This window comes from Anolis sagrei, chromosome 9, assembly GCF_037176765.1.
Source record: "Anolis sagrei isolate rAnoSag1 chromosome 9, rAnoSag1.mat, whole genome shotgun sequence".
NCBI lineage: Eukaryota > Metazoa > Chordata > Lepidosauria > Squamata > Dactyloidae > Anolis > Anolis sagrei.
Window position 1 is genome coordinate 23,013,377 of NC_090029.1, and position 24,268 is coordinate 23,037,644.

At 44.3% G+C, this 24,268-nt stretch overlaps 1 protein-coding gene across 2 annotated transcripts in view; it reads left to right on the forward strand.

Annotated features, from left to right (window-relative positions):
- The window catches only part of RASGRF1 (Ras protein specific guanine nucleotide releasing factor 1), a 53,899-nt gene that overhangs the window by 9,284 nt on the left and 20,347 nt on the right, over nt 1–24,268 (forward strand). The window contains exons 3-18 of one of the 2 annotated variants that reach the window (XM_060755435.2): nt 3,478–3,625; nt 5,565–5,663; nt 7,074–7,327; nt 8,036–8,115; nt 8,974–9,167; nt 10,107–10,216; nt 10,549–10,667; nt 12,549–12,709; nt 15,041–15,104; nt 15,797–15,933; nt 16,953–17,035; nt 18,673–18,921; nt 20,300–20,718; nt 21,917–22,042; nt 22,504–22,674; nt 23,346–23,452. In XM_060755435.2, the coding sequence (XP_060611418.2) occupies nt 3,478–3,625; nt 5,565–5,663; nt 7,074–7,327; nt 8,036–8,115; nt 8,974–9,167; nt 10,107–10,216; nt 10,549–10,667; nt 12,549–12,709; nt 15,041–15,104; nt 15,797–15,933; nt 16,953–17,035; nt 18,673–18,921; nt 20,300–20,718; nt 21,917–22,042; nt 22,504–22,674; nt 23,346–23,452 (2,521 nt within the window). The remainder of the gene's footprint in view (nt 1–3,477; nt 3,626–5,564; nt 5,664–7,073; nt 7,328–8,035; nt 8,116–8,973; nt 9,168–10,106; nt 10,217–10,548; nt 10,668–12,548; nt 12,710–15,040; nt 15,105–15,796; nt 15,934–16,952; nt 17,036–18,672; nt 18,922–20,299; nt 20,719–21,916; nt 22,043–22,503; nt 22,675–23,345; nt 23,453–24,268) is intronic. The other variant, XM_060755436.2, reaches the window with a different exon arrangement.

The window sequence follows — 24,268 nt, forward strand, 5'->3', positions numbered from 1 at the left end:
TGGATAGTTCCCCGCTCCTGACTCACTGGTGGTTTTTGTGCCTCCAACAAATTCTTCGATTCACAACATCCCTGCTTTGACAAATGCGTTGAGATGTTTAAACCCCTTCAGTCCATTAGATTAAAAGCATGGCTTCTTCCTACGCTGTTTGCTCAGGAGGAAGTTCAACAGGGCCTCCTTCTTCCCTGGATCTCTTCCTGCAGAGGAGGAGAAGGCGGAGGATCCACTCTCGGCTTTATGGTTCTAACCTAGCATTAATTCAATTTTAACATTTAATAATATTTTATTTAATTTAATGTCGCGAGCTGATTTGAGTCTCAGTTAAGATAGGAAAACAGGGTATAACAGCCGCAACCATAACAACAAAAATAGTTCCAACAACAATAATAGTAATAATAATAATAATAATAATAATAATAATAGTAATAATAATAGTAGTAATACTATTACTTAGATCTGTGTGCATCATTTTAAAATACATCACACAGTCCTAGACGCTCGGGAAGTGTTCGACTTGTGATTTTATTATATGAAATCCAGCATATAGATCTTGTTTGCTGTGACATACTGTGTAGTAATAATAATAACAATAATAATAATAATAGGAGTAGTAATAATATCAATAGTAATAGTACTATTAATAATAATAGTAGTAGCAGTAGTAGCAGGTGTGACTTAAGAAACTGCAAGTCGCTTCTGGTGTGAGAGAACTGGCCGTCTGGAAGGACGGATGATTTGATGTTTTTATCATCCTTGTGGGAGGTTTCTCTCATGTCCCTGCATGAGGAGCTGGAGTTGATAGAGGGAGCTCATCCGCCTCTCCCCGGATTCGAACCTGCGACCTGTTGGTCTTCAGTACTGCTGGCACAGGGGTTTAACCTACTGTGCCACTGGGGGTAATAATAGTAGTAGTAATAGTAGTGGTATTAACAGTAACAGCAATAGTAATAATAATTGCAATAGTAAAAATAGTAATAATAATAGCAATAGTGTAATAATAATAGCAGTAATAATTATAATAACAATAGTAGTAATAATAACAATAGTATGATAGCAACAATAGTAATAGTAGTAATAATAACAGTAGTAGTGGTAATAATAATAATAGTAATAATAGTAGTGATAGTAATAATAATATTAGTAACAATAGCTATAATAATTAATAAGTAATAAATAAGTTCTGAGCATGCCTTGGACAGTAAGAAGATCCAACCAGTCCATACTTCAGATAATAAAGCCCGACTGCTCATTGGAGGGAAGGATAGTAGAGGCCAAGATGAAGTACTTTGGCCACATCGTGAGAAGAAAGGAAAGCTAAGAGAAGACAATGATTCTGAGGAAAATGGAAGGAAAAAGGAAGAGGGGCCGACCAAGGGCAAGATGGATGGATGGCATCCTTGAAGTGACTGGATTGACCTTGAAGGAGCTGGGGGTGGTGATGGCCGACAGGGAGCTCTGGCGTGGGCTGGTCCATGAGGTCACGAAGAGTCGGAAATGACTGAACAAATGGACAACAACAAAAGTTGTAATAGTAGTAGTCATAATAATAGTAGTATTAATAGTAGTGATAATAATAGTATTAGTATTAATAACTGCAATAGTAGTAGTAGTAGTAGTAATAATAATAATAATAGGAGTAATAATTGTAATAGCAATAGTAGTAGTAATAATAATAGTAACAGTAATAATTGTAGTAATAATGATAGTAATAATAGTAATAGTAACCTTTCATGTCACGTGGGGCTGCAACTAATGAGATCCTGGGGGTTTCCATTTCAGGAAGCACTAGAATTCTCCACCTTTTAAACTACCTCTCCCCAGACTCCAAATGCAAATTTGGTGCCTTGGCAGTAAAAATGGGATAAAAGGGCAATAATTCTAAGGTGTGGAAGACAGTTGGAAGAGGAATGCCCATAAAAACAATTGTCTCTTTCTTCCCCCTGAATGGGCCAGGGTCAGGCCCGTAGCCAGGATTTCGATTCGGGGGGGGGGGGGGGGGGCTGAGTTTGTTTCAGGGGGGGGGGGGGCGCTGAGTCTGAGTGAAAGAGGGTCTATCTTAGCAAACCTTTTGTATTGTTATCCCAATACCCCCATGCATATGGGATATATTGAGTATGGTGATCAGATCATGATATGAATAAACATAACAGTTTAAATAATGCACCAGTAAGGCCTTTTCACGAACCACCATGAGAATTTCGGGGGGGGGGGGGGGGCTGAAGCCCCTCAAGACCCCCCCCCCCCGGCTACATGCCTGGCCAGGGTGCAACTCCCAGTATCCTCCAATGTTGGCTGTGTTGCTGAGAGCTGCAGTCCTTTTCAAGTCCCTAACAGGACTCAATTTTCTGCAGATTTACGGAGTCTGAGTAGTACATAGAAAAGACTGTAGGAATGTTGTGGAGTGAAGTGGATCTCTGACCACTCTGATTTGCGCCATAGGCCAAACATTGATGCCACTGCAAGGCAGAAACAAGCAAAAGGGAGGCTTGGAAGCATTGTCTGTCTCTGGCATGTTGCTCAAGGCAAATAGGGGTCTCCTTACAAATGTGGATAGATTACAACATCTATTATTATTATTATTATTATTATTATTATTATTATTATTATTATTAGAAACACAACAAGATGAGTCCAGAAAAAACAAGATCACTCTGCTGGCTGTTGTATTGGATCACACGTTGGACACTTCCCAAGTGTCTAGGACTGTGTGATGTATCGGCAAATAATGCGTGCAGATCCCAGTACGGTGGCCTTTTGCAGCTGACAGATGGTAATCTTGTCAGTGCCAATTGTGTTTAAGTGCAGGCCAAGGTCTTTGGGCACTGCACCCAGTGTGCTGATCACCACTGGGACCACCTTTACTATTATTATTATTATTATTATTATTATTATTTCACCACAAGGAGACTCAAAGTGGATGTGTGCAATGAAGGTTGCCGAGCAACATCTGGAAGGCCGCCCTGGCTCTGCAACATGGCCCAGGTGCAGGAGATATAAGAGTTTGGAGGCCGAATCCTTCCCTTAATGAGTTTTTTAAGCAATTTCTTTCCAACTGGATGATCTTAAGCCATGTTCTCTTCATGCTGCACTATTATAGGGCTATGGTCATGGCTGCATTCCTTGGACTCCTGGGATTTGTAGTCCAGTGATGAGCTCTCTAAATACCCTTCCTCCTGTACTGCAAATCCCAGGCTTCCATCAGCAGTGAAGGTTGAAGCATCCCACTATGATTGTGCAAGAGTGCTTCCTTGTGGACAATGGAAGCCAGCAAAGGAGTGGGTGGTTCAAGTGGTGTCAAACTGGCTTAATATCACAGTGTAGGTGCAACCCTTGGGGTCCTTTTCGTTCCTTATGAACTCCCCAAAAAACATCATTTCCAGCTGTTTGGGAAGGTAACGGCTGCCTCCGTCTGTCTGTCCTTCTGTTTGTCTGTCTGTCTGCCTGTCTCTCTCGCACACCAAACCAACGCACACACAGCTATAGGACTCTTGCGACGGAGCACGAAGCCTTAATGCAGAAGTATCTCCATTTACTCCAGATTGTGGAGACGGAGAAGACGGTTGCCAAGCAACTCAGGCAACAACTTGAAGATGGAGAAATAGAGACGGAGCGCCTGAAATCAGAGGTAAAGGGGGGAAACCAGCAGCTTGATAGGAGAGGAAGGATGCTGGTTGTTTCAGGGCAATTCACCCCATTTCTCCCCAGTAGTAGTCCATATAAACCTTTTTGGTTGAGAAACAGTCGGTCTTCCTTGGAGCCGGTGCTGGTTTTGGTAGCAGAAGTCATTGTGTTGAATTGCAGACACCAAAAAGGGGGTCAAAGTGTTGTGCAGACATGGGATTTGGGGCTGGATCTACATTGACATACAACCCAATGTCGGTTCCTAGATTATCTGCTTTGAACTGGATTATATGAATGTACTCTGCCATATAATCCAGTTCAAAGCAGGTCATCTGGGATCTGAAAGTGGACTTTATGGCAGTGTAGATACATCCTGGAAAAGGACCAAAAGGAACAGAATCTTTACAGCCTTCAGTGGGAAGCCACAGGTCTGGTTTATTTATGTAGAGACCCAAAACTTGGCTGTATTTCTGCTGGGAGATGTCAGGGCCGCCCATCCAAAAAAGGAAGATCTTTGTGCATTGGGGGCAATATACACTGTTTTCTATGGGAAATATTGGCTGCAATGGGAAGGATATAATAAAAGTCCCATAATGGCAGCACTGTTGTTGTCCTTTTGGTCCCCAGGGACTTGCTATTAATGTAACGCTTGAAATGCTTTTCTTGTAAGCTGCTTTGATTCTACTTTGTGGGGGAGAAAAAGTGAGGTATAAATAAACATTAAGTCCAGTCATGTCTGACTCTGGGGTGTGGTGCTCATCTTCATTTCTAAGCCAAAGAGCCGGCATTGTCCATAGACACCTCCAAGGTCATGTGGCTGGCATGACTGCATGGAGTGCCGTTACCTTCCCGCCGGAGCGGTACCTATTATCTACTCACATCACATTTGCATGTTTTCAAACTGCTAGGTTAGAAGAAGCTAGGGCTGACAGCGGAAGCTCATGCCGCTCCCTGGAATCGAACCTGCGACCTGCGACGCTGAGCTCAGCAGCTCAGTGCTTTAACCCACTTCACTACCGGGGGCTCCCTATAAATAAACATCATAATAATAATGGCCCTCTGGTGACGCAGTGGGTTAAACCGCTGAGCTGCTGAACTTGCTGACTGAAAGGTTGGCGGTTCGAATCTGGGGAGCAGAGTGAGCTCCTGCTGTTAGGCCCAGCTTCTGCCAACCTAGCACTCCATAAACATCCAAGTGTGAGTAGATCAATAGGTACCACTTCGGCGGGGAGGTAACGGCACTCCATGCAGTCATGCAGCCACATAACCTTGGAGGTGCCTACGGACAACACTGGCTCTTCAACTTAGAAATGGAGATGAGCACAAACCCCTAGAGTTGGACATGACTAGCCTTAATGTCAGGGGAAACCTTTGCGCTGTAATAATCAAAACTTCCATGAAACTGCTGATGTGGAGCTCTTTTATGCTCTTTACCTGATTTCCTTCTGCAGCTGGTTATCATCTGGGTTTATTCAAAGACTACTGTAACCCTCCTGGGTCCAACCAACTCCATCCAGCTCAATGTTAACTCAGAGTATCCCCTTACAAATTCAGCGAGCCCACATTCTGATGCAGTTAAAATGCGTGCAAATGTATATTTGTAGATACACAGGGCTTGATCAAGGTATTTCTCTACTTAGCCACAGGTAGCATTTTCTATGGGTAGATATGCTTGCAATTCATTCAATTTCCAAGTATCATTTTCTATTGCTTTCTTGCTCTTTCAATGCAAGGAAGCCATTTGATGCCTACAAAAACCAAAGTACGATTTTCTGCAAGTGTATATTTGGGCACAAAGCTTTTCTGAGACAAGCTTTCCCCAAAGTGTGAAGAATGTCATGGCTGCCCTTCTTTTCCTCTCACAAAACAGGACATTGGGTGGGGGGCAGGTAAAGGGGGAGGTGGCTTTTCCCTTCACCTGCATTTCTTCTGCCTTTGCCCAGATTGCGGCCTTACTGAAGGACAACGAGCGCATCCAGTCCAGCCAGACCAGCCCTCCAAACGATGATGACGATGATAATGACATCAAGAAGATCAAAAAGGTAGGCTCCTCCACCCTTCTTCCCTTGTGGACAAGCAGAAGGACCCAGCAGCAGCGTGCCTGGACTGCAGCTCCCATCAGCCTTGAGCCGGTGGGAAGGGTAGTGATTTAGCTAGGCCCGCAATTAGACAGTCTGTGCCTAGTGAGCATATGCTAAACAGGCCATGACAGAGACATTGTTCACAACTGAAGACAAGCCACAGAGGTCTATTATTATTTGGCCAAAAATGATGCAGGGACAAACAATTCGCTTCAAAATGTACAAGCATAAACATACAGAGAAATACAAAGCATCTTATACAGTTCTGACAGCTATTCAGACTTCCCACTCCCTCCCCTGATTGGCTGGGAAAAAAGCAGGCTAGGATCTGTGCCAGGATTGGCTGGGAGGGAGAATGGCAGCCAGGGATTGGTCAGGGTAAAGGACCAATCAGCTGCAGAGATGGCTGGGGAGGGGTGCACAGTCTAGTGAAAACAAATGGTAATGATATGCTGATGAGCTTTTGATGATCTCAGATACCCAGTTCTATGCCAAACAAAGATGTGGATCTAAGGAAACAAAGATGCAAGACTCAAAGGTTAAATATGCTGATTTTGGGTAATCAAGAGTTTGACTGTCAATAAAAGTGTTAATGAATGCTTCTATTTTAGTGAAGGAGCGACAGACTCTCAGCTTCATGTGACTTCTACCAACATTTGGGCTTGCCTGACTGGCAAAAGAAGTCACCTACCTTTACATACACACAATGAATCTGAGGATTACCTGGCTTGGGAAATAGCCAGAGGGATTTGCCCAACCCTTTCCATTCCCTTGAGTGAAGCTCATTTGCTCTATCCTGGGAAGCTTTGTCACTGCTCTACTGAAACTGCTATACAGGTTGTCCCTGAGTTACAAACATCTAACTTACAAATGACTCACAGTTACGAACGAGCTGAGACAATAGGAAGTGAGAGGAATCTATATTCAGGAAGGGAAATCCACTTCTGAAGAGTAATTATTGTGGGGGAAAGGGCTCTCCACTGGAACTTTACAGTCCTTGTTTCCACAACAAGCCAAATTTTCCAAAATCCAGTTCTCACAGGTGCAGAAAGTGAGGGGAAATCCCCTGAACAGGAGCACATACGGCAATACGAACACCACAGGGTTATTCACCCTTCCCTATTCTATGCAAAGCTAAAACATATTTTTGGCTAAAGGTGCACTTAAAAATTTTACCTGTTCCAACTTACATACAAATTCAACTTAAGAACAAATCTACAGAACTGATCTTATATGTAACTCATGGGCTGCCTGTATTTTGCTGCTGCTTTGTTTCGAGTGCTCTTTCCTTTTCAAAGTCCCAGCAGAAGGGGTGAGTGGAGGGTCTGGTCCTTCCTTCAATACTGTTTGTCCCCCTGTGTCCGCTGGCAGGTCCAGAGTTTCCTGCGAGGCTGGCTCTGCCGTCGGAAGTGGAAGACCATAATCCAGGACTACATTCGCTCCCCACACGCCGACAGCATGCGCAAGAGGAACCAGGTGGTCTTCAGTATGCTGGAGGCCGAGGCCGAGTACGTCCAGCAGCTCCACATCCTGGTCAACAACTTCCTGCGGCCCCTGAGGATGGCGGCCAGCTCCAAGAAGCCCCCCATCACCCACGATGACGTCAGCAGCATCTTCCTCAACAGGTCAGCGGGGGCCCGGGGCACCAAAGCCCCCTTTGTAGGGGCTGAACAAGTGACAGGGGGCTCCGGGGTCAGAGGGATGGGGATTGTGCTCCTTTCAGATGAATTGCAAGGTGCCAAAGGAACTCTCCAAGGTGCTGAACTAATTGGCTTCTTAAAGTAGAGCTCAGTGCCTTGGAGAGTTCTTTCAAAGTTTGAAGCAAAACCTAGAATGTGTTGACGCCAGTCCTTGATTGTTTAAGGTAAAAAATGCTGTGATGCTTCAAAGTCAAAATGCTTGAGAATGTTCATTCTTCCTTAGAGATGCCTATATACTTACTTATTTTGGAAATACCTTATTTCCAAGTAAAAGGTAGGTAAATGTGATTTTTTTAAAAAAATCTCAGGTATGACTTGAGAAACTGCAAGTTGCTTCTGGTGTGCTTCTGGACATTGCCCAGGAGATGCCCAGATTTGTTACCATCCTGTGCGCAGCTTCTCTCATGTCCCCACATGGGAAGCTGGAGCTGACAGTCGGGAGCTCACCCTGCTCCCCGGATTTGAACCACTCACCTTTTGGTCAGCAGTCCTGCCAGCACAAGGGTTTAACCCATTGTGCCACCAGGGACTTGGTAAATGTGATGTTATGGATGAAACAGAGCCTTAGAGGGAATGATGCCTGTGAATGTTCTCTGTTGTCTGTCCAACTTGCTTTGCTGGCTTCTTTTGCAGCGAAACAATCATGTTTTTGCACCAGATCTTCTACCAGGGCCTGAAAGCACGCATCTCCAGCTGGCCCACCTTGGTGCTGGGTGAGTGTCTCTCCCTTCAGTTTCACAATACATACTTTCCTTTATTAAACAGGAATCCAATCAGAACAATCATCTGATGGAAACTTCTTCCTCGAAGGTTTTCCTTGATGACCATCTCTCAGGGGTGCTTTGATGGTGCTTTTCCTGTATGGCACGGGGTTGGACTAGATGGCTCATGTGGTCTCTTCCATGGAATCATAGATTTGGAAGGGGGAAATGAGAGAAGCCTCCTCGCAGGATTGCAATGTCTTCGTAGATGGCTTTGTAGATGGTCAAGGAACATTTAATATAATGCCAAATTTTTAAACTTTGTGTTTTTTAAATACATTACAACTGTACCCTTGGTTCACTCCTGATATGATAAACAAACAATAGATTTGGAAGAGACTCCAGGAGCCATCTAGTCTAACTCCGTGCAATGCAGGAAAAGCCCAATCAAAGCACCTCTGGCAGATGTCCATCCTGTTTTAAAGCCTTCAAGGAAGGAGCTTCTACTGGACTCTGAGGCAGAGTTCCATTATTGAATAGCTTTTCTTACATTCGGGAAGTTCTTCCTGAAGGGACACCCAGCACCGGCAGGAAGATTTGGCCAAATAAACCTGTTGAACAATTTCCTTGATTCTAGTGTCTGGATAAAAGGGCTCTAGAGATTCTTGGGCCACTTGGGAAAAGAGGGACACTGCAGTGAGTTCCAACATTGCTAATGTAATTCCAACTCAATTATTTTTTGAAGCAAAATGTTGCCCATTCCCCTTTTCATGCCTTCACCCATTCAGCTCCTCTCCCATCCCAAACTTGCCATGGCTCCTTGCCTTTTCTGTCACCCAAGGAGCCTCACCATTGCTTTCCTCCTTGTAGCCGACCTCTTTGACATCCTGCTGCCAATGCTGAACATCTACCAGGAGTTTGTCCGGAACCATCAGTACAGCCTCCAGATCCTGGCCCACTGCAAGCAGAACCGGGACTTTGACAAGCTCTTGAAGCACTATGAGGCGAAGCCTGACTGCGAGGAGCGGACGCTGGAGACCTTCCTGACATATCCCATGTTCCAGGTGAGAGTGGCAAGTGGCCATTTGGATGAGAAGGTTGACTGACATGGGGCAGGTGTGTGTTTGTGTGTTAATTCACTGCTGTTAACTGGAAACAGTGAAAGGCAGAGCAGTGAAATATAGGCATACCTCAGTTAACAAACCTCTGACAGTGATGTTCCTTTTTACAAAGTCCGTTTTGCACCCCAACATCCCCTTTTCCTCCTCTTTTGTCTGACTGACTTCTTTTTTATTGGGAGGATAGCAACACAGACATTCAGTGTTGAGCTGCCCCTGTGAAATGGAAGTGACCACATTTTCTCTTAAGGAATCCATGCCCAGAAACACATTGGCTTTGATAGCTGGTCACAGTGGTTCCCAAAGTTTGACCCAACTGATTTTTTTTATTGCTGAAGGCTTTCATGACCAGAATAACTAGAGTTCCAATCTCCATGTGTCTTAGAACAATTTCTCCCCATGGAGATGTCAAATGTAAACATAATGATGATGATGATGATGATGATAGGATTTAAAGATAGAACTGCAAAGACTCTGGCACAAGCCAGTAAAGGTGTCCAATGTGTGATCGAATGCAAAAGCCAGCATAGTGATCTTGCTTGCTGTGTACTAATCTTGTTATCTATCAAATAATAATAATGTACTGTCAAAGGCTTTCATAGCCGAAATCACTGGAGATCACTGATTTCTTTGGACTTCCGCTCCCAGAATTCCTTGTCATTGGCTCAGCTTCATGCAGCTTCTGGGAGTTGAAATCCAAAACATTGGAAGGGCCAACGTTTGGGAACCACTGAGCTGAGGTATGCCTGCAGGAATGAAATAAAACCTTGTAGAAGATGCCAGAGGGTGCTTTTGACTCTTTACCAGCCTTTGTTGGCCTATCCATTGTAGCAAGCATGCCTAGCACTAAGGTTGCCTCTTTCCGTTGTGTCTCTTGCGACCCAGATTCCCAGGTACATCTTGACACTGCACGAGCTCTTGGCCCACACGCCCCATGAACACGTCGAGAGGAACAGCCTGGATTATGCCAAGTCCAAGCTGGAAGAGCTTTCCAGGTGGGTCTGGGTGGGCAAATAGATGGGAGACCTCGTGTAGACCTCAGGACCATTGCCAAATTTGTTCTCAGCTGGAACTGTCAGACCTCCCCAGGACTGCCTTTGGAATATAGAACAACCAACAACACCATGTAATATGATTTTTGCTCCTGGGCTATAAATGTCATTTTCTAATTGGTTGTGTCATTAAAAAAGGGCCTCGTCCTTCTTTTGCACAGAGGTGCAAAATCCTGGAATGTCTTATTGGGTAGGACTGGGTTGTCTGTTAGCAATATGCTGTACAGCCATTGTCACAATGAGGGATTGGAACTGACCCTTTCCTCCTCCCGCAGGATCATGCATGACGAAGTGAGTGAGACTGAAAACATCCGGAAGAACCTGGCAATTGAGCGGATGATTATCGAAGGCTGTGAAATCCTTCTGGACACCAGCCAGACATTTGTGAGACAAGGTAGCCCACATCCGTGGCACTTTCAGAAGGAGTTGACCGAGGCTCCTTTAAGCTTTTCAGAGAGTTGCGTAGGGACTGGGGGAAAGAGAGAAATGAAGAAAGGACAAAGAGAAATAGAGAAAATGGAAAATTACAAGCCAGCAAAAGGTTTAGACCAGGCATGGGCAAACTTTGGCCTTCCAGGTGTTTTGGATTTCAACTCTCACAATTCCTAACAGCCTCAGGCCCCTTCCTTATTTATTATTTATTTATTTACAGTATTTATATCCTGCTTTTCTCACCCTCTCAGCCTCTTAAGCTTATTTGTGTGTTTTTCACTGTGCTGTGATCTGCCTCGAACCGTGAGCAGAGGCGGGTAAGAAATAACAATAACAATAATAACTCTGTGGCCCAAATGATTCACAGGAACTTATGTCACAAATACCACCTACCAGCAGTAAAGAATTGGTGGGATCATAAACCTGCGAAGGTAGTGGAAAATGAACATGCAAAAATGCTGTGGGATTTTTGCATCCAGACTGACAAAGTTTTGGAACACAATACACCAGACTTCATGATTGTGGAAAAGAAAAAAGTCTGGATTATTGATGTCACCATAACAAGTGACAGCCGAATTGACAAAAAACAACAGGAAAAACTCAGTCGTTAACAAGACCTCAAAATCGAACTGCAAAGGCTCTGTCATAAACCAGTACAGGTAGTCCCAGTGGTCATCGGCACACTGGGTGCTGTGCCAAAAGACCTCAGCGGGCATTTGGAAACAATAAACATTGACAAAATCATGATCTGTCAACTGCAAAAGGCCACCTTATTTGGATCTGCATGCATCATTCAAAAATACATCACACAGTCCTAGACGCTAGGGAAGGGTTCTACTTGTGATTTTGTGATACAAAATCCAGCATATAGATCTCGTTTGCTGTGACATATGGTGTTTTTGTGTCAGTAAAATAATAATAATAATAATAATAATAATAATAATAATAATTTGATACACAACGCTGGCTTTTGTATTTGATCATACGTCAGACACTTTCTAAGTGTCTAAGGACTGTGTGATGATGATGATGATGATAATGATGATGATGATTATTATTTGATACATAACAAGATTGGTACACAGCAAACAAGATCACTCTGCTGGCTTTTGTATACGAACACATGTCAGACACTTCCCAAGTGTATCCTAGTAGGGTGGCCTTTTGCAGCTGACAGATAGTAATTTTGTCAGTGCTGATTGCCAAGGTCTTTCGGCACTGCACCCAGTGCGCCGATCACCACTGGGACCACCTTGACTGGCTTTTGCCAGAGTCTTTGCAGATCTGTCTTTAAATCCTTGTATTGGATAAGCTTTTCCAGTTGCTTCTTGTCAATTCTGTTGTCACCTGGGATTACAACGTTGACGATCCATACTTGGTTTTTCCCACGATCATGAGGTCAGGAGTATTGTGCTCTAAAACTCTTGAAGTCTGAATTCGGAAATGCCAGAGTAGTTTGACATGATGGGGATGATAATTATAATGATGATGATGATGATTATTATTATTATTCATTCTGTTCTGAGTCTCTCTCTCTAGTCTCTGTGTGAATGGGAAAATGTAGTTTGTAGAGATTTTTCCTTTTGTTTGAATGTAAAAGTCACATAGTTAGAGAGAAAGCTGAGACCCAATCCTTTTCTATCAAGACATGTAGCTCTTATGTTTTAAAACATTTAAGATTGAACTCTGCAGCTGACTTCCTTAAGCTGAAGAATTCTAGACAGCCACACTATATTGCTTTCGTTTGCTCTGAGCAGAATTCTCTATGAAGTAAATAAACCCAACCTGCTGGCTCTGCCTTCCTTCCTTCCTTCCTTCCTTCCTTCTTTCCTTCTCCTGCCAGGCTCCCTGATCCAAGTGCCAATGTCTGAGAAGGGGAAGATCACCCGCGGGCGCCTGGGCTCCCTTTCGCTGCGCAAGGAGGGTGAGCGACAGTGCTTCCTCTTCTCCAAGCACCTGATCATCTGCACCCGAGGCTCTGGCGGAAAGCTGCACCTGACCAAGGTGAGCGAAACAACACACTCCACTGTCATGGCAGCTGCCAATCTTCTACTGATGTTGGGTCAATCTACCTGTTAAGTTCGTTTTGGACACAGCTGAGGGAAGAGATGGACAGCAGATTGGATTTCAATATTTTACTATTTGCAAAATAGTGACAGTATCTGCTTATGCTGACTAAAGGACTGTCACACCCCTTATTGAGTTGGATGTCCATCCTAACACTGATATAAGTCTCAGATGTTTTTATGTTGCAAAGTTAAGCACAGAGTTCTGTGGAGTAGCCAACTGGATGGAAGGATGGCATGCAGGGAAGCCTGTTCCCATCATATTTGTGAACCACATCTTCACATTACATTTGCTGTAGGGCTTGTGTTCAACTTAAGGCACCTCTAGGGCAAACCTATCATGCAGTTTTCATTCTAAGCTTGTCCAGAGGGTGTTTGCCTTTGCCTTCCTCTGAGCCTGAAAGAGTATGGCTTGCCCAAGGGCATTCAATGGGTTTCCATGGGCAAAGAGAGCCTTGAATCATGGTTTCCCAGTGTCCTACTGCAATATTTGAACCATCATAACATACTGGCTCTCTTCTCATCCATAAATGCCAATTTGACTGCCCAAATGCTCTGTCGGCCATGATGCTTTGATGATTTACATCAAACATTTGAAATCTTAACCTGAGGGCTTTTCTGGTCCATCGCCAGGATGCGATCCCTGGCCAGGGAAAGTGTTGCCCTTTGTGAAACAAAGGGACTGCAGATCTGCCATAACAATCTGTCTTAGAATCATAGAATCATAGAGTTCGAAGAGACCTCATGGGCCATCCAGTCCAACCCCCTGCCAAGAAGCAGGAAATTTGCATTCAAAGCACCCCCGACAGATGGCCATCCAGCCTCTGTTTAAAAGCTTCCAAAGAAGGAGCCCTTACCACACTCCGGGGCAGAGAGTTCCACTGCTGAATGGCTCTCACAGTCAGGAAGTTCTTCCTAATGTTCAGATGGAATCGCCTCTCTTGTAGTTTGAAGCCATTGTTCCGTGTCCTAGTCTCCAAGGCAGCAGCAAACAAGCTCGCTTCCTCCTCCCTATGACTTCCCCTCATATATTTATACATGGCTATCATGTCTCCTCTCAGCCTTCTCTTCTGCAGGCTAAACATGTCCAGCTCTTTAAGCCACTCCTCATAGAGCTTGTTCTCCAGACCCTTGATCATTTTAGTCTTATACCACATGAACCCATTTTTGAGGGACATTGAGCATTTAATTTGCTAGATGCCCAGAGCACCAGCCTTTGGTCCTAGAAAAATTCACCTGCCCATTTAGGTACCAAGCAAGGCTCCGTTCTTGTCCATATAGGAAGATTGCTGCCTCAAACCAGACTGAAACTCTGTTAGCAGAGAGCTTCTCCTCCTCCTCCTCCTCCTCCTTCTTTCCAGAGTGTACACATTATAACTAGTGGCATATAAAGCCGCCAATAAACAGTAGTATTCTACATCTTCTAATAATAGCAAAACACTTTGAAAGAATCAAGGAACATGAAAGTCTCTGCAGACTAATTCAGCCAGAAAAGTCAGCCATAGCAGAGCACTTGATGAACCCACCTGGGCACAGCAAATTATTGGAGAACACAGAAATCCTGGACCACTTGAACAACCACCATGTCAGGCTACACAGAGAAGCCATTGAAATCCACAGACATGTGAACAATTTCAACAGAAAGGAGGAAACCATGAAAATGAACAAAATCTGGCTGCCATTATTGAAAAAGTCTAAAATCTGGACCGTAAATAAAGAGCAACACTTAAAACAGAGGAATTCCTGACAGGAAATAATCATGGCCAGCTTACATCTCCCAACAAAAGATCCCCCCAGGCAGAATTCAGCCAGTTTTTGAAGCTGCAAGGCCATTCAATGCTACTCAAGCTGGCCATTTACAGCATTCACACTGGTCTCAAGCAGACACGAGTTCTTTCTCTCACCCTGGATATTCAGTGTACACACACACACACACACACACACACACACAAACAAACCACATTTTCCTAGTTTCCAACAGACCTCACAAACTCTGAGGATGCCTGCCATAGATGTGGGTGAAACGTCAGAAAAGAATGCTTCTGGAACATGGCCATACAGCCCAGAAAACTCACCACAACCCAGTATCTAAACCCTATCAACTGCTCTACACATTTCCATCAGGAGAGCGGCTTTCTCATCCAGGGCATAGTTGAATTCCAACACTGTCCAGGGAGGGAGGACTGGGCCAGCAAAGACACACACAAATGAATATGCAAATAGTGTGCACACCATCCACTTCCAAGGACCCCTCTTTGCTTTCTTCCAGAATGGCGTGACCTCCCTCATCGACTGCACGCTGGTCGAAGACACAGAGAGCACGGACGAGGATGGTATGTGACCCCCACCAGCAGAACCCCCCCCCCAAACAAAAAACAGTACATGTGTTGACTGGAATAATATAATTTTTAATAATTGTTAGAGAACAAAATCCGATGTTAAATTGCTGTTGGTTCAGGAAACATGTCAGGAGAAGGGAGGTGGGGACGTTAGTGAGTGAGAAAGCTAGTTTCCTATGCAACATTGAGTTCAAGGCTGCTTTGGCCTGCAGAAGCGGCCAGGAGATAAGATAATGGCTGTTACAAACTGAGAATGGACAAAGACTTCACTGAGAAACTTGGACATGGACATGCTCCATGGGGCTGAGGGGAGGGATGTAAGCAGGAGGTGGAGTTGAGAGGGTAGCATGAGGTGGGTTTAGGAAGGAATGTTAGTGTGCAATGTGATCCTGTATAAAAGGCCATCCATTTTGTGGATCTGGTGTGGCATGTAGCTGGCTGTTACACAGACCCATTGCTGGTTTACTTCTGCAGGAATAAAACTTCTATCATTTATCATCTCTTCTGTTCCTGGTTTTAATTGAGAAACATAATACTAGGAATATTAAAGCTCTTGGAGAGGTTGCCTAGCTCCTTCTCTTCCTTGGAACTGTTGGCCTTGCCATGAGTTGCTTTTTCTTGCCTTTCCCATCCCTCCGACTACCAATCCCCTTGCCAATCCCTTTCTCTTTCCATCCATTGTGCAGCAAAAGGATCTGGTCAAGATATTGACCATCTCGACTTCAAGATTGTGGTGGAACCAAAAGACAGCCCTTCCTACACCTTGATCCTGGTGGCCTCCTCCAGGCAAGAAAAGGCTGCTTGGACCAGTGACATCAGCCAGGTGAGAAAAGGGGTTCAGCCCCAAATGCCTCTCCAGGACTGGGGGTGGTAGTTCCGAAGAGATGGCGGTAGTGGAAGTACCCAGTAACCCCCCATCAGAGACGGAATGCAGAACAACTGCATTTGAGTCAAGGCTACGGAAGTGGAAATGTGCACGCAAATGCACATTTGCTTGGACAGTAGGGCTGTGCAAAGCTTCGGAGGTCTGTTTTGCAATTTGGAGATTTGTATTATTCATTAATACGAATCTCTGAATTACTAACAAGAGTGGGACCACTCTGAAGAATTGCAAAACAAAACAGAAGCCTCTAAGACATTTCAGAGAAATTAGTAAAGAGTTGTTGTTTGGGAGTGTAACATACATCTCTTTCAAAATAAAAGGTAAAGTTTTCCCCTTGACATTAAGTCTAGTCGTGTCCATCTCTGGGGTGTGGTGCTCATTTCCATTTCTAAGCCGAAGAGCTGGTGTTGTCCGTAGACACCTCCAAGGTCATGTGGCCAGCATGACTACATGGAGTGCCGTTAACTCCACACGGAAGCAGGTCTACTTTGATCTACTCACATTTGCACATTTGCAATTATCAACTCACATTTGCATATTTTCGAACTGCTAGGTTGGCATAAGCTAGGGCTAACAGTGGGAGCTCGCCCCACTCCCCGGATTCGAATCTCTGACCTTCTGGTCAGCAAGTTCAGCAGCTCAGTGGTTTAACCCGCTGCACCATCAGAGGCTCCGGTATACTTCTTGTAGTTTTTTAAAATAATAATGTAATTGAAAAAGCTTATTAAAATTCCTTAAAATCTGTAGATGAACAAATCTTTCTGAAACATTGCAGGAATGATGCCCTGCTTATTTTGTCACATTGTGCAGAAATTTAAGGGGATACCTCTTGAGCTTTAAAACAATATTATTTGTAAAAACTTTAAAAATGGCATACAGTTGTACTTTGATTGCATATTTGGATGTTTGTTCAATCACACAATAGTGCTATTCTCTGCTTTCCTCTCTCTGCGTTGCAGTGCATAGACAATATCCGATGCAACGGCCTGATGATGAATGCCTTTGAGGAGAACTCCAAAGTCACTGTTCCCCAAATGATCAAGTGAGTGTGATGCAGGGAATGGGAAGGTTTTTAAAGGCAGGAGCAACTTTTCCATCAGCTCCTTTTGTTTCCTGGAGTCCCCTAACCCAAATTGTAACAATCCAAAGAGCAATTTTTAGAATCTGAGCTCAAATTTCCTTGGTGTTCAGTGACCCTGGGAACAATATCCTTGTTGTGTTGTTGATGGCTTTCATGGTCGGAATCTCTGGGTTGCTGTGAGTTTTCCAGGCTGTCTGGCCATGTTCCAGAAGCATTCTCTCTTGACGTTTTGCCCACATCTATGACAGGCATCCTCAGAGGTTGTGAGGTCTGTTGAAAACTAGGCAAGTGAGGTTTAGATATCTGTGGAATGTCCAGGGTGGGAGAAAGATCTCTTGTCTGTTTGAGGCAAGTGAGAATGTTGCAAATTGGCCACCTTGATTATTTATTTATTTACTGTATTTGTATACCACCTTTCTCAGCCAATTGGCAACTCAAGGCGGTTTCCAACAAATCAGTATACATAAAACATAATAGATAAAAAACATTAAACAGTATAAGACATCACAAAGGCAATAAAAGCAACATCAGCAGCGTCTCATTATTCTCAAGCATTGTCCAATTCCATTGTCAGGTCATTCGATTTCCTATATTAGCTACTCTGTATTTGTAAATGCTTGCTCAAATAGCCTCCGAAATGTCAAGAGAGAGGGAGCAGATCTGATCTTCCTAGGGAGGGCAGTCCATAGCCGAGGGGCCACCACTGAGAAATCCCTGTCTCTCGTCCCTGCTAAACATGCTTGTGACGAAGGCGGGACCGAGAGCAGGGCCTCCCCAGATGATCTTAAAGTCCTCAGTGATTCGTAAAGGGAGATACATTCGGACAGGTAAGTTGGGCCAGAACCATTTAGGGCTTTATAGGCCAAAGCCAGCACTTTGAATTAGGCCCGGTAGCAAACTGGCAGCCAGTGGAGCTGGAGCAACAAGGGGGTTGTATGCTCCCTGAGCGCCGCTCAGGGATTAGCATTGAATGGCCTTGCAGCTTGAAAGCCTGGCTGCTTCCTGTCTGGGTTAATCCTTTGTTGGGAGGTGTTAGCTGGCCCTGATTATTTCCTGTCAGGAATTCCTCTTTTTTGAGTGTTGCTCTTTATTTACTGCCCTGACTTTAGTCAGGAGGAAACCATGAAGATGAACAAAATCTGGCCACCAGTAGAGTTAAAAAACCTCTAAAATCAGGTTTTATATATTGAAACACTAAATGCTACACCTATAACACTAAGTTAAATAAACAGAAGTGAAACATGACATATACTAACCCAGTTAGTATACTAACTCTGTCTTCTCTTATTTAAAATAATGATTCTAAATTTGATTTTAAATACAGCGTTATGTTTACATATAATTCAACTCTACATATTGAGGATAAGGGTAAAGGATCACTGAGCTCCATTCTTTTTGTAATGTAGCTGAATTTTGTTTTAATCTTGGGAACTGGCATGGGTCTGGTAGAAAGGCACAGCCTGGCAACCCAATCCCTGTATGCTGACCCATCTGCCCATCCATCCACTTGCCCATCGGTATCCAGCTTAGGACATAGACTGAGGAATGGTCTTCGTCTTATGGCATTGTTTCCTTTTATTCCCCTGACATCTTTCCAGGTCCGACACCAGCCTGTACTGCGATGATGTGGACATCCGCTTCAGCAAAACCATGAACTCCTGCAAAGTGCTGCAGATCCGCTACGCGAGCGTGGACCGGCTGCTGGAGAGGCTGACCGACCTGCGCTTCCTCAGCATTGATTTCCTCAACACTTTCCTCCATTCCTACCGGGTCTTCACCACGGCGGTGATCGTCTTGGACAAGCTTATCACCATCTACAAGAAGCCCATCAGTGCCATCCCGGCCAGGTGACCCTTTGATGGTCCCTTCTCTATGGGGAGAGGGTTAAATGGGGTATTGGGAAGGGTCCGCTTTGCCTGGTCAGACTGTTGTTGTTGTTCTTGTCCCTATAAATTTGATCTGACAAATTAATTATTAATTAATTAGAAAAGCAGAATACAAAATTTTAAAAAAATAATAATTAAATAAATAATTACGGGTTAAGATTAAACAACATATTAAAATATAATAAAGACACTTTAAACAGCCTTTAAAGCTCACATATTTTCTCACTAAAAATGCCTGAGCTTTTGGAAAATGGAAATCTCCAGAACCTTTTGGAGATTTTATGATCTTTGGAAAGGAATTACCTTGTTAGAAGTCACCTTTTGAAAAATGATGCCATAGCCTCTTGGTAAAAGCATGACCTGTTTGAGTCATAACCTTTTTTGGAAAGTGGCATTCACTAGCATGCATGCAAGGCAACTAGGTTTCTCAGTTGTTAAACTGATATACCTAGGTATGTCTTTGAACTGTTAGGGACAAAGATGTGTCAGTGCACAACTATATATTCAGCAGAAGTGGCCCCTTAGTTGCCCAAAAACATCTACTCTCTGTTAAAATATATTTGCCTTTACATCACACTCTCAAGAGACAAAAATAGGCAGACTTCTTTTAAAGTAACATCGTTGGTTTACTCACAAACTTCATGTATTCAGCATACAGGTACTTTGCTTATCAATCCAGTTACAAATAGATTTGAAGTAGTTTCTCTGGGTAGATAACACAGGATATCTTTCTTAGAATCAATAGCCCATAGTCCAAAGCATCTATTTGTTCTGAGAGTCTAATAAGAGTTTCTGTCTAGTCTGAAGTCCAATAGAGTCTCTAAGCACACTATTCCTACATTGAAGTCTGAAGCAAAACAGTTCCTACTGAATTCTCTAAGCATACTGTTCCTACACTGGTCTAAAGCAAACAGTTCATGCTGGCATCTGAAAGCAAGCTGTTCCAAAATGGAGTCTGAACCCTGACCAAGCCCAGTTCTGATTACATGGTCTGCAGCCCCTCCTACAACAAAGAGTTAAAGTAAAATTGCATACCAATACACATATATACAATACAGTAAACAATTACATACATAACAAACAACTAGTGGAGGCTTGATAAGGTTACTATTTCCAATATGAGTGGATGGTGGGACAAATTAAATGTGGCATGTTCAAATGCACAACTCTGTAAATGTAAATTCAGGCATGCATTTCATTGCACAGTGCTGCCTCTCAACACGAGGGTTCAGCAGTACAACCAGTGTGTGACTCCAATGTGGAATCTCACCTTTGAAACCAACCCCCCTCCCAGTAGTTCTTATGGTCAACAGGACATCCTTGCTCCCCATCCCACCAGGTCCTTGGAGCTTCTGTTTGCTAACAGCCAGAACACTAAGCTCCTCTACGGTGAGCCCCCCAAGTCTCCACGGGCCAACCGGAAGTTCTCCTCCCCACCACCGCTGTCCCTGACCAAGTCCTCTTCCCCGAGCCGCCGGAGGAAGCTCTCTCTGAACATTCCCATCATCACGGGGGGCAAGGCCCTGGATTTGGCCGCTCTTAGTTGCTCCTCCAACGGCTACGCCAGCATGTACTCCTCCTCCATGTCGCCCTTCAGCAAAACCAGCCTTGACATCAACAAGCTCTACGTCTCTGGCAGTGGCAGTGGAAGCCCTGTCACCACCACCAGCAGCAGCAACTACTCCAGCAAGGCCCCACTGGACGAAGGGGAAGGCACGGCTGAGAGGCCTGAGGACCTTCTCCCCAGCAGCAGGCCAGGTATGTTCCTTCTGGAAGGACCCAGCAGGCAGCGAGTCTGGGTTTCAGAAGAGCTCTCCAAGGTGCTGAATCCATTGGAGGGGGAAAAGGTCAGTGCCATGGATGGCCCTCTGAAGATCAGATGAAAACACAGAGAGGATTCAATGCTTATAGTCCAATGCTTATAGTTCTAGTGCAGTAGCCAACAGTCCTGGCTGTCTGTCAATGCCAGCAAGATGGCAGATGATCTGATAGCCTTTGGAAGAAACTACCCTCCTGCTGTCCGTTTCTCCCTCTTTCTCATTTCCTTTTCCTCTTCCCTCATTTTGTCCTTCTCTCCTTTCCTTTCCTTTCCTCTCCTCTCCTCTCCTCTCTTCTCCTCTCCTCCTTCCTTCCTTCTTCCCTCCCTTTCACATTTCCTTCTCTCCTTCTCTCATTATGTCCTTCTTTCCTTTCCTCTCCTTCTTTCTCTCCTTTCCTCTCCTTCTTTCTATCCTTCCTTCCTTCCTTCCTTCCTTCCTTCCTTCCTTCCTTCTTCCTTCCCCCTTTCTCATTTCCTTCTCTCCTTGTCTCCTCTCATTTCATCTCCTTCCTTCTCCCCTTCCCTCGTTATGTTCTTCTCTCCTTTCCTTTCCTCTCCTTCTTTCTCCCTGCTTCCCTCCTTTCACATTTCCTTCTCTCCTCTCATTCTGTCCTTCTCTTTTTCTTTTCCTCTCCTTCTTTCTCTCCCTCCCTCCTTCCTTCCTTCTTCCTTACCCCCTTTCTCATTTCCTTTTCTCCTTCTCTCCTTCTCTCCTTTCCTCTTCTTCTTTCTCTCCTTACTTCCTTCCCTCCCTCCCTTTCTCATTTCCTTCTCTCCTTCTCTCACTCCTTTCTTCCTCCCTTTCTCCCACCCTCTCTCACTTTCTCATTTTCATCTCTCCTCTCATTCCTTCCTTCTTTCCCCCTCCCTGCTTTTTCTCTTTCCTTTTCCCCTCCCTTTCTCATTTCCTTTTCTCCTCCCTCCTTTTCTCCTTTACTTCTCTCATTCTCCCCCCCCCCCCTTCCCTTCTTTTCCTCTTTCCTTCTCTCCTTCCTGTCAGGTGAAAACCAAAGGAAGAGGTGGGAAAGGGGAGTGGCCTGGACATCCTCCAAGTCAGGGAAAGGGTGCAGCAGAGTTCAGGGCCATCCCATCTCCCTCTTCTTGTGCTTGTGAAGCCTTCCTTTTTCTTCCATTCAGGTGCAGATATGTCCGTCCGGGAAGAATCTGACGGGGATCCCAACCAGAGTGACGACGGAGACACAGAGACATCTCCCATCAAGTCGCCCACAACTCCCAAACCAGTCAAGAGCAAGAGTTCCTCAGGTGAGGATGTAGCCCTGGGGAAGTGGAGGAGAACTCTTCTGCACCATGGCCAGAGAAGAGTTAATGCAAGGACTGGGGTGTTGTGTGGTCTTGGTCTGTATGGTCATGTTCTAGCAGCATTTTCTCCTGACATTTCACCTGAACTTGCAGGTGAAAATTTAGGAGAAAATGCTGCTAGAACATGGTCATACAGCCCAGAAACCATATCACAACACTCTAGTGATTCCAGCCATGAAAGCCTTTGACAATAATGCAAGGATGTTTGCAAGGGTTGGAGGGCCAACTGGTAAACAAAAGCTTCCTCAGCGTGAAAGCATTCTTACTTACTGTTGCATAGCTGTTGGAGGACCCTTCCTTCCAAGAAAGGCTTTATTTAGGGGGCTGCTCCTGATATTGCCATATAGGGTAGAAGTTCATCCCTTTGGTCAGACATTGCTGTTCACCTTCTCCTCCTGGCACAGAGTTTCCCTTGTTTGCCTACAATAACGGGGTGGTCATGACCTCTTGCCGAGAGCTGGACAGCAGCCGCAGCGCCCTTTCCGCAGCTTCCGCCTTCGCCATCGCTACGGCAGGAGCCAACGAAGGCACCCCAACCAAAGAGAAGTACCGCAGGATGTCCTTGGCCAGTGCAGGTAACACAGTTTGCAAAATGTTCTGTTCCTGATTTGAAAGTTTTATTTTCCTGTTTAATTGTGCGGTCCTTTACTTTGAAAGTAGGGGCCCCCGGTGGTGTAGTGGGTTAAACCACTGAGCTGCTGAACTTGCTGACTGAAAGGTTGGTGGTTCAAATCTGGGGAGTGGGGTGAGCTCCTGCTGTTAGCCCCAGCTTCCGCTAAACGATCAGTTCGAAAACATGCAAATGTGAGTAGATCAATAGGTACCACTTTGGCAGGAAGGTAACAGTGCTGGCCACATGACCTTGGAGGTGTCTGCGGACAAGGCCAGCTCTTAAAAATGGAGATGGACACAATTCCCAGAGTCGGGCACAACTAGACTTAATTACAGGGAAAACCTTTACCTTTACGTTTACTTTGAAAGTAGTTGTTCTACTCCAGAAAACCCTTTTGTGTGGCTGCCACAAACTACATTGAATTGGTTGAGACTCTCTGAAATATTCATAGAAAACTATAGCAAAACATAGTGTTTCAGGTTGTCCCTCCTGCAAAGAACAAAGTTTTTGCAGTTTAAGAAATTCTCCCCATATTTTGATGAAAGAACTAATTAGGAAATGACATTGAGAACCCAGGAACACAAATCATAGTGTTACATATTGTAATTACACTGTCTCTTGCCATCCATCCAGGTTTCCCTCCTGACCAAAGGAACGGCGACAAAGAGTTTGTGATCCGAAGGGCGGCCACCAACCGAGTGTTGAATGTCCTCCGGCACTGGGTCTCCAAGCACTCCCAGGTAGGCCCAACATTGGAAGACTGTTGGCTTGTTTGCTTTATTACATCCACCCTGGCTTTTTCCCAGCCTTGGGGCACAAGGCGATTTAGAGCCAGGACAGGGATCTTGTGGTGTAATGTAAAATAAACCACGTGTAGTTCATGTTTGATTAGCACATACACTGCCTTGTCTGAGAAAGAAAATATGCCACGCAAATGAACAGTAAAGAATAAGTAATTAACTCTTCTTAGTTCAGAACATCATATGTATAATGTGATTAGTTGCATCAGCTCACATAATATCCTTTTAGAGATATTTAAAATGGTATTTCTTTGTCCATATGAGAGACCTTCTTTCAGCAGCCAAGAAGCAAATCAATCTGTCTCTGCTTCTCACTTCTTCTTTTTGCACCTACATAGCTTGAGCCTGAACAAAAATGTAACTGTATCCAAAAGTTCCAGCTCAGCCATCACACAGTGCATTGTCCCACCAATCAGCTTTATGCATGTTATTTTACAATTGACACACACACTCACTGATTCCTTGCATGCTCCAAAATATCTCCCTTTTTAAAAGATTATTATTTATTTTTTGTACATAACTACCACATGTCATAAAAGTGCCAACCTTTCCCCCATATTTCCAAGAATCACTAGAACTACTTCTATACATCTTTGCGATCCATTCTGGTGTCATGTACCATCTATGTATCATTTTATAACTATTTTGAGAAGGACAAACTGTTTTCTCTTTTTCTTTGTAATGATACTTCCAAACACTCTCCGTCAATACTATTGCCTTTTTGCCACCTGATAACAATATAGTTACAGCCTAAAC